The following is a 14,072-nucleotide window of genomic DNA, read 5'->3' on the forward strand; positions in this document are numbered from 1 at the left end:
AGAGTAGTAGATTTTTGTAAAAAGCTTTTATAATTGTAAAGGACAATGTTATATCAACTGATTGCAATAATGTCAATTTGTTTTAACTATTAAATTAACCAAAAATATGACTTATTTTATCTTTGTAAAAATATTGGACACAGTGTGTTGTCAAGCTTATGAGTGTAAGCCACTGTGACACTATTGTTCATTTTTTTAAATTTTATAAATGTCTAATGATAATGTCAATGAGGGATTTTTAATCACTGCTATGTTGAAATTGTAACTAATATTGATACTGTTGTTGATAATATTCATTTTTGTTCCACTACTTTTGGTTTGTTCTGCATGTTTGTGTCTCCTCTCAATGCTCTGTTGATTGCAGTTCTGAGTGTTGCTGGGTCGGGTTTGGTTTTGGAATTGGATTGCATTGTTATGGTATTGCTGTGTATTGTTTTGTTGGATTGATTAATTTAAAAAAAAAAAAAAAAAAAAAAAAAAATCAACAAAAAAAAAAAGATTTTTTAAAAATGTAATCGATTCTGAATCGCACAACGTGAGAATCGCGATTCGAATTCGAATCGATTTTTTCCCACACCCCTAATATTTAGTCAAATCAATAAAACAATACATTTCTCAAAACAACAGGGCAGTTTGCATGTGCATGGATTTTCTCGGGGTACTTGGATCCGACATACCAAAAACAATTAAGAGTAAAAATGTTCATAGATGTGAATGTGACTAACCGAATGCTTCTGAGATAGGCTCCAGTTCACACCAGTGACCTTGAACATGGTAGAACATTTTTAAATTAATGTTAAAAAAAATAAAGGGAACCATTTAAAAATCACACCTATATTTAATATTGATTATGTTTGTTGAGAATGAGGTAATACCAAATGAAATAAAAAAAACTAAAAAACAGTACATTTCCTGAAGACCACACTTGTCAGATTCAAGACTCAGGGGACAGATCTGGCCCACCACGTCATTTAATGTGGTCTGCCACATAGTTTACGTGGCCTGCGAACGAGTGGAAATAATTAAGCACTTTCTGGCTAAATGTATACTTTGTTTCTTTCAGTTTTGACATTAAAAAAAAAAATGCTGCATATTTTCTACACGTTCATGCAACAAGATGTTCCAAACAGTTTTTGAGGGTTATCAAAAATAAGTACTTAAGTATCTGCTTGTCATAATATTTTACTTTTCAGTAATTTCATACTTTAACATGTGGGTACATCTCAAAAGTACATTATAGCTAACTATTTACATTTATTTTCACAAGGGTAAACAGTAACTATTATTTGTTTATAAGGTGCACACTTTGTCTGTGATTTGTGGTACTACCTGTGCTTTTTAATATCCTGTAGCAGTACAAGTGTTTTAAGGTCTCTCAATGTGTCATACCATTTGTCTCGTTCTCCCAGCCTGGAGAGAGTGTTCCTTCACAATGGCTGCACCTGCTTCTGCACCCCCATCCAACAGCAATGGCAGCATCAGAGACGACCGGACATGCGCCATTTGTCGCAACCTTTATCCTGCAGCCCGTCACGGTGGCTTGCATGCACCGCTTCTGCAAGGCGTGCATCTCCACATACTGGAGAAAAAAAAAACATAGGGTGTGTCCTGCCTGCGGGGCGCAAAATAATTCAAATCAAAAATGTTATTGGTGGAGAAGGTCAGGGGCCACCTGCTCACACATTCGGAACCTTGAGGTGAGTCTACTGCTTGCCCCATACCCCTTCAACCATATTGGAGGTCTGCATGGATGTAGCTCAATTTCTCATAGTCGTGTTGTTCTTCTGTAGCCCACACACCATTTAGATGGAATAAACAGTGCCTCTGCTGGTTGCAGTCAGCACAGCACAACTTTGCCTCAATTGCTTCAGCATGCAGTTAATCAACACTCAATTAACAATCTGGATATTTATTATGTCCATTCCTTAATGTATTACTTGTGGCCTTTGTCAGTAGTGAGTAAAAAAGAAGTATGCACAAATCAAACTCGCATCTCCAACATGGCACGCGAGAATGCTTACATGAAGATTCAAGATTGTTTATTGTCGTATGCACAGTTAAAACAGACAGTTTGCCGCACAATGAAAATCTTACTTTGCTAGTCCACCCTTCAACAAGTCACACGGTACTTAGCTAAAATAAAAATAAAATAACATTTTATATACAAGGCACAGTAAGTAACATTACATTATTGCACATTCTGATTGACAGTCAACAGTCTGCAGTTCCATTCCAATGGACTTTCTGGTACTTATAGTGCTCCACGACTGCCACCTGGATGGTGATGAGTAGCACTGGGGTCCTCTTCCTCCGAAAGTCAATGACCAGGGGACTCATGTAAAGAAGTTGTGTGGCTTCCCCACCATAAATGGATGTACAATCAATTCCATAAAACGGTTTAGCATGGTCTGACCAATCATAAGTCAGTAAGAAGGGCATTGCTGTGTTTAGAGATGTCCGATAATGGCTTTTTTGCCGATATCCGATATTCCGATATTGTCCAATTCTTAATTACCGATTCCGATATCAACCGATACCGATATATACAGTCGTGGAATTAACACATTATTGTGACTAATTTTGTTGTGATGCCCTGCTGGATGCATTAAACAATGTAACAAGGTTTTCAAAATAAATCAACTCAAGTTATGGAAAAAAATGCCAACATGGCACTGCCATATTTATTATTGAAGTCACAAAATGCGTTATTTTTTTTTAACATGCCTCAAAACAGCAGCTTGGAATTTGGGACATGCTCTCCCTGAGAGAGCATGAGGAGGTTGAGGTGGGCGTGGTTGGGGGTGTGTCTGGTGTGGAGGTGGGGAGGAGGTTAGGGGGTAGGGGGGAGTGTATATTGTAGCGTCCCGGAAGAGTTAGTGCTGCAAGGGGTTCTGGGTATTTGTTCTGTTGTGTTTATGTTGTGTTACGGTGCGGATGCTCTCCCGAAATGTGTTTGTCATTCTTGTTTGGTGTGGGTTCACAGTGTGGCGCATATTTTTAACAGTGCTAAAGTTGTTTATACGGCCACCCTCAGTGTGACCTGTATGGCTGTTGACCAAGTATGCCTTGCATTCACTTGTGTGTGTGAAAAGCCGTAGATATTATGTGACTGGGCCGGCATGCAAAGGCAGTGCCTTTAAGGTTTATTGGCGCTCTGTACTTCTCCCTACGTCCGTGTACATAGCGGCGTTTTATAAAGTCATACATTTTACTTTTTGAAACCGATACCGATCATTTCCGATATTACATTTTAAAGCAGGGGTGTCCAAAGTGCACCCCGGGGGCCATTTGCGGCCCGCAGCTAATTGTTTACCGGCCCGCCACACATTCTGGAAATGCTATTGCAAAAATAAAAAAATAACATCAACAAAAGTGGAATGAGGTGAAATCTAACGAGAAAAAAGTGAAATATTGACACAAAGCTGCCATGCAGGCTATTTTGTTATACTTTTGTCTTTCTTTCTTATGACAAAAAAACCCCATGTTATAATGAAGTATTTTCAAGGCTCCAATTACTTCAAATATTTCACTTTAAAATGTTTTATGTGGTAAATATTGCATATATTGTGTAGTTGCCATATAAAAACATCAACGTTTTCTTTGACAAAAGAGTATAAAACATACTTGCCAACCCTCCCGTTTTTAGCGGGAGAATCCCGGTATTCAGCACCTCTCCCGACAACCTCCCGGCAGAGATTATCTCCCGACAAACTCCCGGTATTCAGCCGGAGCTGGAGGCCACGCCCCCTCCAGCTCAATGCGGACCTGAGACTGAGTGGGGACAGCCTGTTCTCACGTCCGCTTTCCCACAATATAAACGTCATAATATCTAGGGCTTTTAGAGAGTAGAGTGCACAACTGCGCACACAACAAGGAGACGAAGCAGAAGAACGAGGAAATTACAGACATGGCGACGCCGTCGACGAGCAAGATGAAGAAATACGCTTGCAAGTTCCAAAACGAATGGAAACAAGAATTTCAGTTCATCCAGGACAGTTCGAAGGGGAAGGTGTATGTTGCCTGTAAATTTTGTAGAACAGACTTCTCCATTGAACACGGTGGACGAAATGATATATACTCATCATGAACGGAGAAGTTAAACAGGACAATACTGCCATCTAATGGATATCCACCGGAACACTGAAATTCAAGTATTTTTTTTTCTATGTAAATATATATATATATATATATATATATATATATATATATATATATATATATATATATATATATATATATATATATATATATATATATATATATATATATATATATATATAGCTAGAATTCACTGAAAGTCAAGTATTTCATATATATATATATATATATATATATATATATATATATATATATATATATATATATATATATATATATATATATATATATATATATATATTTATTTATATATATATATATATATATATATATATATATAAATATATATATATATATATATATATATATATATATATATATATATATATATATATATATATATATATATATATATATATATATATATATATATATATATAAATACATTATATATAAATAAATTATACATATATATATAATTTTCCGTGTGCGGCCCTGTGTGGAAAAAAGTTTGGACACCCCTGTTTTAAAGCATTTATCGGCCGTTAATATATCGGCAGTCCGATATTATCGGACATCCCTAGCTGTGTTTCTGAAAACTGAACACAGGCAGAAAAAACTAAATTGGTCGTGTCAGGAAGAAAGTGAAGAAGAAGATAGATGTGCGTGGCCAAAATTGACTTGGGGAAATTAGTGCTGGAAAAAGTGGGTAGTTACCCCAATATAAAAATACGATCCAGAGAGGGACAATTGCGGTAGAAAATGGATGGATTTGTTTGAAATTTTTTACTTTTAAACAAGCCAGGATTTCACAAATGATACAAAAGACTTTAACTTTTGTTTGATTAGTAAATGTATAAATAAAATACACAAGAGCGGCGGTAACAGCTGCATGTGTGACCACCACGTGCCGCTACTGTTTGCGTCACATGATCACGTATTCACAGCAAAAGGTGGCGATGTGATCAAAAATTAATACATGTCCTCACCAAAGTTCCCTCTAAGGTGCGCACCTGCGCAATTGAGCAATGCTCACGCGTCCTCTGCGCACAGCAAATCTATGCCGCGCAAAAAATCAAATCCCACTCTAAACAAAATAAACAAATCGTTTGTTTTGTATGATATTGCAATGCAACTGTGAGTAACAGGTGACGAAAGGCGGCCACAACAGATAAAACAATGTTTGTCAATACTTAAATTATTGTAAAGTCTGTGGAGGCACTTAAAGGAGGACAGGAATTCCATCGGTCCCTTTATTTAGCAAAATAGTTTGTCGGCCATAACCACACCAAAACAATGTGTAAAATACTTTTATCTAGCAAAACTGGTCGTTGTCTACCGTACAAACCAAGCCAAAAGCAACTCTTTGTCATCTGTTATATCGCTCTCTCACCTGCACCAACACATACACTATGGCAATTAGCCACTGGTGCGTTTATGGCCACACAAAAAGTTGGACAACTCCAACACTACACTTAAAGTGTAAATTTCAGGTCGTTTTACTATGACTCCTCAATCAGTGTGCTTATTCTACTGTCATTTGTTAAGAAGGTTATTTTTTGGATATTAATCTTGAAATGAGGTTACAGGACTACATAATTGCTAATAACAAATATTTATTTTACGGACAGAAAGTTAATAAACACTTCATCTCATGCAACATGTGAATGTTTAAGGGGAACTAAATGTGATCTCTGAAAGGGGTACACAATCTTTCCAAAGCAGGACCCCCACCCAGGCATAAAATACTATAGTGCAGGGGTCACCAACGCGGTGCCCGCGGGCACCAGGTAGCCCGTAAGGACCAGATGAGTAGCCCGCTGGCCTGTTCTAAAAATATCTCAAATAGCAGCACTTACCAGTGAGCTGCCTCTATTTTTTAAATTTTATTTATTTACTAGCAAGCTGGTCTCGCTTTGCCCAACATTTTTAATTCTAAGAGAGACAAAACTCAAATAGAATTTGAAAATCCAAGAAAATATTTTAAAGACTAGGTCTTCACTTGTTTAAATAAATTCAATATTTTTTTTACTTGGCTTCTTATAACTTTCAGAAAGACAATTTTAGAGAAAAAATACAACCTTAAAAATGATTTTAGGATTTTTAAACACATATACCTTTTTACCTTTTAAATTCCTTCCTCTTCTTTCCTGACAATTTAAATCGATGTTCAAGTAAATTAATTTTTTTTATTGTAAAGAATAATAAATACATTTTAATTTAATTCTTCATTTTAGCTTCTTTTTTTTCGACGAAGAATATTTGTGAAATATTTCTTCAAACTTATTATGATTAAAATTCAAAAAAATTATTCTGGCAAATCTAGAAAATCTGTAGAATCAAATTTAAATCTTACTTCAAAGTCTTTTGAATTTCTTTTAAAATTTTTGTTCTGGAAAATCTAGAAGAAATAATGATTTGTCTTTGTTAGAAATATAGCTTGGTCCAATTTGTTATATATTCTAACAAAGTGTAGATTGGATTTTAACCTATTTAAAACATGTCATCAAAATTCTAAAATTACTCTTAATCAGGAAAATCTACTAATGATGTTCCATAAATTCTTTTTTTAAGTTTTTCTCTTCTTTTTTTCGGTTGAATTTTGAATTTTAAAGAGTCGAAATTGAAGATAAACTATGTTTCAAAATTTAATTGTCATTTTTTTCGTGTTTTCTCCTCTTTTAAACCGTTCAATTAAGTGTAAATATCATTAGTTATTAATAATAACATAGAGTTAAAGGTAAATTGAGCAAATTGGCTATTTCTGGCAATTTATTTAAACTGGTAGCCCTTCGCATTAATCAGTACCCAAGAAGTAGCTCTTGGTTTCAAAAAGGTTGGTGACCCCTGCTATAGTGCATAGCTGATTTAAAAAAAAAAAACAATATCTAAGTGGGCCAAATCTCATATATTAGAAAATAATCTCTTGAAATTAAATAGTCACTTGATTATAATAATAAGACATTTAAATTGTTATGTCGGGTTTGAGACAAATGTGCTGCTGGTATGACCACAGTGTGCACGTCTGTATTCCACTGAATGCTCAGGGTGTTTGTGCGTTTGCTCACACTTGAAAAATAAGAGGGAACATTGGTCCTCACAAATAATTACATGAATATTGGTGAAAAAATTAATTTTATTTCCTTGCTTCGATCTTTTTAACATCGTTGAAATGTCGCAGAGCCCAATCATTGGGTTGGGGGAGTGGGAGGATAATTGTTAATATGTTTCTGATGAGCACTTCAATCAGTCTGAGGAGTAAAAGTTGGCCCTTTTTTATGTGAAGTGCTACCCAGCATCATGTCTGTGTGTCTCTAAAGTATCCACAGCCTGTAGAACTGTGCGTTGCCCTGAGGCAGCGCACATTTCAACGTCAACATCCGTTTTGATACATCTCAACTTTGCCATGAACAGGGGGACGCACGTTTTTGTGCATCCCCAAGCCCGTTATATGAGGCCCCAGGAATGGAGAAAGAGCAGTCCCCTGTGGAGCACCTGCACCACTGTCTGAGAGGGGCCTGTCAAACAGATAGCTTGTGATCCGGCAGACAGTGGATGAACTGACACCCGTCCTGAGCAACTTCTTACTCTTTGGAAAATGCTGGAGAACTCAAAGAACATGATCCTCACAGTTCCCCTCCCATCTTCCAAGTGAAAGTGAGCATGATGCATTAGGTAGGTCATCTACAACAAATGTGTCGGTACTCGGGTTGTCACGATACCAGAATTTCAGTAGCCCACACCGACGCCTATACATTTCCACAAACGTAAATACTGTACTTATTTGATAAGGCCATAAAAAACCTGAATTGTTTTAAAGTGTCAAGTATTTAAGATCACTGTGCTTCGGCAGCTTTTTGTGCAGAATTTAAACTGCTGTATCAGCTGCCAAGAAGTAACTATACATTAAAGGCCTCCCGAAACCCACTACTCCCGACCACGCAGTCTGATAGTTTATACATCAATGATGAAATCTTAACATTGCAACACATGCCAATACGGCCGGGTTAACTTATAAAGTGCAATTTTAAATTTCCCGCTAAACTTCTGGTTGAAAATTCCTTTGGAGGATGACGTATGCGCGTGACGTAGCCAGTTTAACAGAGGTATGGCTTCCCCATTGAAGCCAATACGAAATAGCTCTGTTTTCATCTCATTATTCCACAGTATGCTGGACATCTGTGTTGGTGAATCTGTTGCAATTTGTTCATTGCATTATGGAGAAAGAAGCTGAGCAAGCAAAGAAGAAAGTTGTCGGTGCGAAGCGGAGTATTTTGCGAGGGAAGTCAGCAACACAACACAGTCGGTGTTTCATTGTTTACATTCCCGAAAGATGCAGTCAAGATCGAAGAACTCGGACAACAGAGACTCTTACCAGGAGGACTTTGATTTGGATACACAGACGCAGACGCGATACCGTGAGTACGCAGCTGCGCTTCCAAACATTTGGTCGCTTGCTATAACTAGCTCGAGCTAGTAGCTAGGAGCTAGGAGCTAGCATAACAAACACCTAGGTGTTTGTTATGCGGGATTAATTTGTGGCATATTAAATATAAGCCTGGTTGTGTTGTGGCTAATAGAGTATATATATGTCATGTGTTTATTTACTGTTGTAGTCATTCCCAGCTGAATATCAGGTCCCACCCGTGCGCTTCCAAACATTTGATCGCTTGCCCGTACGTGCGTGTCACGTACGTAACTTTGGTTAAATATATAAGCTTTATGAACCTTGGGTTAGGTGAACGGTCCTTTGGGCTGAGTGAGTGTGTGTGTTGTGCAGGTGTTTGAATTGTATTGGCGGGTTATATAGACGGGATCCCGTCCATATAACCCGCTCGAGCTATAACTAGCTCGAGCTAGTAGCTAGGAGCTAGGAGCTAGCATAACAAACACCTAGGTGTTTTGTGTCATATTAAATATAAGCCTGGTTGTGTTGTGGCTAATAGAGTATATATATGCCTTGTGTTTATTTACTGTTGTAGTCATTCCCAGCTGAATATCATGTCACCCCCGGCTCTCACAGCATCTTCCCTATCTGAATTGCTTCCACTCCCCACTAGTCCTTCACTTGCACTTTCCTCATCCACAAATCTTTCATCCTCGCTCAAATTAATGGGGAAATTGTCGCTTTTATTTTATGTAGGTTTGTTTTAAAAGCACTGAGCTGGATTGCTGCCCAATTTCATTGTTTCCATACAATGACAATAAAGGTATTCTGATTCTGATTTAATGGAACACGAATAAGCATCTAAAGTCAACTTGTTTTTCCACTCTACTGGTACTTTACAAATGTGCAGATAATACATGTGATCGGTATCAGTATCAGTATTGGTATCTGTCGATCTCTCTCATACATGATCGGAATCAGCAACATTAAACCTTGATTGGAACATCCCTACTTTTGATATGTACCTCTACTCGCTAAATACACTGTAGTGACAATGGTGCTAAAGTGCACCCGGACAATTTCTGCTTCGTCTGGCAAACCAGGCATGTATGAGGTGTGTTGTTAAGCAGAGTTGTGTCAGTTATGCTTCACTGCCACAGTTCCATTATTTGTCCAGACACCTCCAGGCAACTTCAACCCTAAACTAACACCCTCCCCCTTCCACATCCCTCTTCCCCGGATTGTAAATAATCAAATGTAAATAATCAAATGTAGATACTTATTATTATGCTTTCTGATCTCTCTCTAAGTCCACTACTTGCTGTACATATCCTACCAAGTCAGTCCTACACGGTTCCGAGGTCCATTTCTCTGATGATGCAATTGTTGATGACTGAAGTGTTGATACCAACCAAAACTACCCCCCGCCATGTCCCACACCCCGGATTGTAAATAATGTAAATAATTCAATGTATATACTCTGATGATTATCTTGTGTGATGACTGCATTATGATGATAGTATATATGTGTACCATGAATCAATTTAAGTGGACCCCGACTTAAACAAGTTGAAAAACGTATTCTGGTGTTACCATTTAGTGGTCAATTGTACGGAATAGGTACTGTACTGTGCAATCTACTAATAAAAGTTTCAATCAATCAATCAAAAAGTCTATGAGCGAGGGCAAATCTGCATTTGTGACAGGCTTGCAGAGGAAAAAGTGTTACACCGTTTTCGGTATTTTGTATTTTGACAACCCTAGTCAGTATAAGCTAAATGTCCCACTCCTGGGAAAAAGGATGTATGCATTTGCCAGGAATCAAACCCTTACCACACCCCTCATGGTTGGATAAGCTGCACCAGTTTTCAATAATACGCAGAGTTTATTCCAGTGAAACGGCTTCCAGGTGCCAAAAATCCAAAAAACTGGGCAAGTCTTCCAGTACTTGCACAAAAATGTACTTTCTTCTAATGGGTCAAAAACAGAAAAAGTAAACTCTGCATTGTGGATATCTTCCCCGCTCTTTGGAAAAAACAACTGTACCGTGGCAGGCGAAGATCCTACCACTTAAAAAACCCAAAGCCCGCAATTACAACTTGTACTTCTTCACCTCTGTGCTTTCTCAATAGAATCTTTGTGAGGCCACACTCGTACACAGTTAGTATATACCGTACATACAGTACCAGGTAATGTACAAACCCCGTTTCCATATGAGTTGGGAAATTGTGTTAGATGTAAATATAAACGGGATACAATGATTTGCAAATCATTTTCAACCCATATTCAGTTGAATATGCTACAAAGACAACATATTTGATTCAAACTGATAAACATTTTTTTTGTGCAAATAATCATTAACTTTAGAATTTGATGCCAGCAACACGTGACAAAGAAGTTGGGAAATGTGGCAATAAATACTGATAAAGTTGAGGAATGCTCATCAAACACTTATTTGGAACATCCCACAGGTGAACAGGCAAATTGGGAACAGGTGGGTGCCATGATTGGGTATAAAAGTAGATTCCATGAAATGCTCAGTCATTCACAAACAAGGATGGGGCGAGGGTCACCACTTTGTCAACAAATGCGTGAGCAAATTGTTGAACAGTTTAAGAAAAACCTTTCTCAACCAGCTATTGCAAGGAATTTAGGGATTTCACCATCTACGGTCTGTAATATCATCAAAGGGTTCAGAGAATCTGGAGAAATCACTGCACGTAAGCAGCTAAGCCCGTGACCTTGGATCCCTCAGGCTGTACTGCATCAACAAGCGACATCAGCGTGTAAAGGATATCACCACATGGGCTCATGAACACTTCAGAAACCCACTGTCAGTAACTGCAGTTGGTCGCTACATCTGTAAGTGCAAGTTAAAACTCTCCTATGCAAGGCGAAAACCGTTTATCAACAACACCCAGAAACGCCGTCGGCTTCGCTGGGCCTGAGGTCATCTAAGATGAACTGATACAAAGTGGAAAAGTGTTCTGTGGTCTGACAAGTCCACATTTCAAATTGTTTTTGGAAACTGTGGACGTCCAAAGAGGAAAAGAACCATCCGGATTGTTATAGGCGCAAAGTTGAAAAGCCAGCATCTGTGATGGTATGGGGGTGTATTAGTGCCCAAGATATGGGTAACTTACACATCTGTGAAGGCACCATTAATGCTGAAAGGTACATACAGGTTTTGGAGCAAAATATGTTGCCATCCAAGCAACGTTACCATGGATGCCCCTGCTTATTTCAGCAAGACAATGCCAAGCCACGTGTTACATCAACGTGGCTTCATAGTAAAAGAGTGCGGGTACTAGACTGGCCTGCCTGTAGTCCAGACCTGTCTCCCATTGAAAATGTGTGGCGCATTATGAAGCCTAAAATAGCACAAGGGAGACCCCCGGACTGTTGAACAACTTAAGCTGTACATCAAGCAAGAATGGGAAAGAATTCCACCTGAGAAGCTTCAAAAATGTGTCTCCTCAGTTCCCAAACGTTTACTGAGTGTTGTTAAAAGGAAAGGCCATGTAACACAGTGGTGAACATGCTCTTTTCCAACTACTTTGGCACGTGTTGCAGCCATCAAATTCTAAGTTAATGATTATTTGCAAAAAAAAAAAAAAAGTTTATGAGTTTCAACATCAAATATCTTGTCTTTGTAGTCCATTCAATTGAATATGGGTTGAAAAGGATTTGCAAATCATTGTATTCCGTTTATATTTACATCTAACACAATTTCCCAACTCATATGGAAACGGGGTTTGTATGTCCGAGTGATGCATCCTTAAAGTTCAATCTGAATCGACCCTCTGGATCAAAAAGTGTTTTGTCAGGTATTTTTAGCTCCATGCTAACTCACCTAGTTTTCTAAAACCAAGCCCACACACTCACTCTTGGCCTTTTTAAAAACATACACTCTGTATGACAGCTTATTATCATAACCAAAACACAGATACTAGGACACAGGGAGACTCGACTTGGGTGTCTACTTTACAAGGGATAGTGAGCAGTAAAAAAAGGTTTGTTTATTACTGATTTATTTTCCAATACATTCCACGTTTTTGCACAAAAGAAAACGTGGGTGGCGAACATACCAGTTTACATCCAAACAGGGACTCATATCTTTTGTTTTTGCTCCAGTAGAGGCCACCTTGATAATGAAAAATTGTTATATGAGAAAATAGATTTACTGAGGACCCATGGTTTTAGGAGGACACGTTAATAGTCCACCTGTGCAGTATAATGCCTGCTCTCTCCACTATGAACAGATTTTCCTCAAACACCTAAAAAAGTATGTACATTTTAAAGGCTTGTTTAACAATTTTACTTGATTAAACACTGATAATTTTTTGTCCAAGCACTGATTTTCTTCGTGTTTTGAAATGCAGAAACAGCCGAAAGAGACACAGAAGAGCTGTCGCCATAGGAAAGATGACTTCCCCAATAGGATTTCCAGAAACAAAGACAAGATGGACACCATAAAGGTGCACTCCTGCAGAACATTTATCAGATAAGAATGCAAGCGTCCCTCCATAATGGCTGTTTACAGTATGTCCTTTCACATACGTAATGATGTTTGCATATGCTTTAAGTGACACTTTGTGCTGAGATATCTACAAAGGCGGTCTTGTGTGCTCATGCATGAATTACTTCTGACTTAATTATCATTTGCAGGAGCTGCCATGCAGCCACTCTATCATTTGACACCCAGTACAGTACAGTCTGACAGGGTAATGAGATAAAAAGTAAGTATGCCTTTACACAAACAATAATGCTCGCTGTTGTTACAGGGATATTATTCATATTTTCATCAAGCTTCATTTACAGCTGTGCCAGTATAATATTACTGCTATAGCTCCAAAATGAATTAGCCCATTGACATGAAACTTTGTAGAGGGCTGCGGCACAGACAGAGGAAAAACCTTCAGGGTGCATGATAAATATCGGACAGATAATTATTGGGCCGGTATAAGGAATTATGAGGTCACACTAGGGTTGTACGGTAGAGTGACCATACGTCCTCTTTTCACCGGACATGTCCTCTTTTGCGGGGCTGTCCGGGCGGAGTTTCTTAAATGCCTCAAATGTCCGGGTTGCGTGTATTTTCAATGTACGTTCAGGGGTAAGAAGGGGTTAAAAACAAAACAAATTGTGAAAGTGTCCGCACTCAGCAGCATTCGTGAGGGAGGGACAGAGACAGAGAGAGCGAAAGAGTTATGATAAACGCGCATGCGTCGCCAGGCTCTGATTTTTATCGATAGATTTATCAGATTACATTTTTTATTATCTATAGCAGGGGTTTCAAAAGTGTGCCCACAGCTAATGTTTTAAAGGCCCACGGCACATTCTAAAAATACTATTAAAATAAAAAAAAACCTAATAAAAGTGAAATTAAAAAGCTTAAAGGTGAAATGTAATTTAGAAAAAGTTGCAATGTTGACTAATAAAACATAGCTGTTTTTTTTTTTCCTTTCAAACGGTCATTGCTCAAAACATAATATTGAATCAAAATCAATGTTGTTATGAATTATTGAGCTATCCAAGGTTCCGATTACGTCACATCAAATATTCCACTTTGAAAAATATTTTCGGT

The 14,072-nt window shown here is 38.0% G+C and overlaps 1 protein-coding gene across 1 annotated transcript in view; it reads left to right on the forward strand.

Annotated features, from left to right (window-relative positions):
* trim105 (tripartite motif containing 105) overlaps window positions 1–14,072 on the forward strand; it is a 66,814-nt gene that overhangs the window by 23,427 nt on the left and 29,315 nt on the right. The window contains 3 exon segments of the mRNA XM_062046058.1: window positions 1,410–1,522; window positions 1,524–1,601; window positions 12,868–12,963. Coding sequence (XP_061902042.1) covers window positions 1,410–1,522; window positions 1,524–1,601; window positions 12,868–12,963 — 287 coding nt within the window.

The sequence above is a fragment of the Entelurus aequoreus genome, linkage group LG04, assembly GCF_033978785.1.
Source record: "Entelurus aequoreus isolate RoL-2023_Sb linkage group LG04, RoL_Eaeq_v1.1, whole genome shotgun sequence".
NCBI classification, from domain to species: Eukaryota; Metazoa; Chordata; class Actinopteri; order Syngnathiformes; family Syngnathidae; genus Entelurus; species Entelurus aequoreus.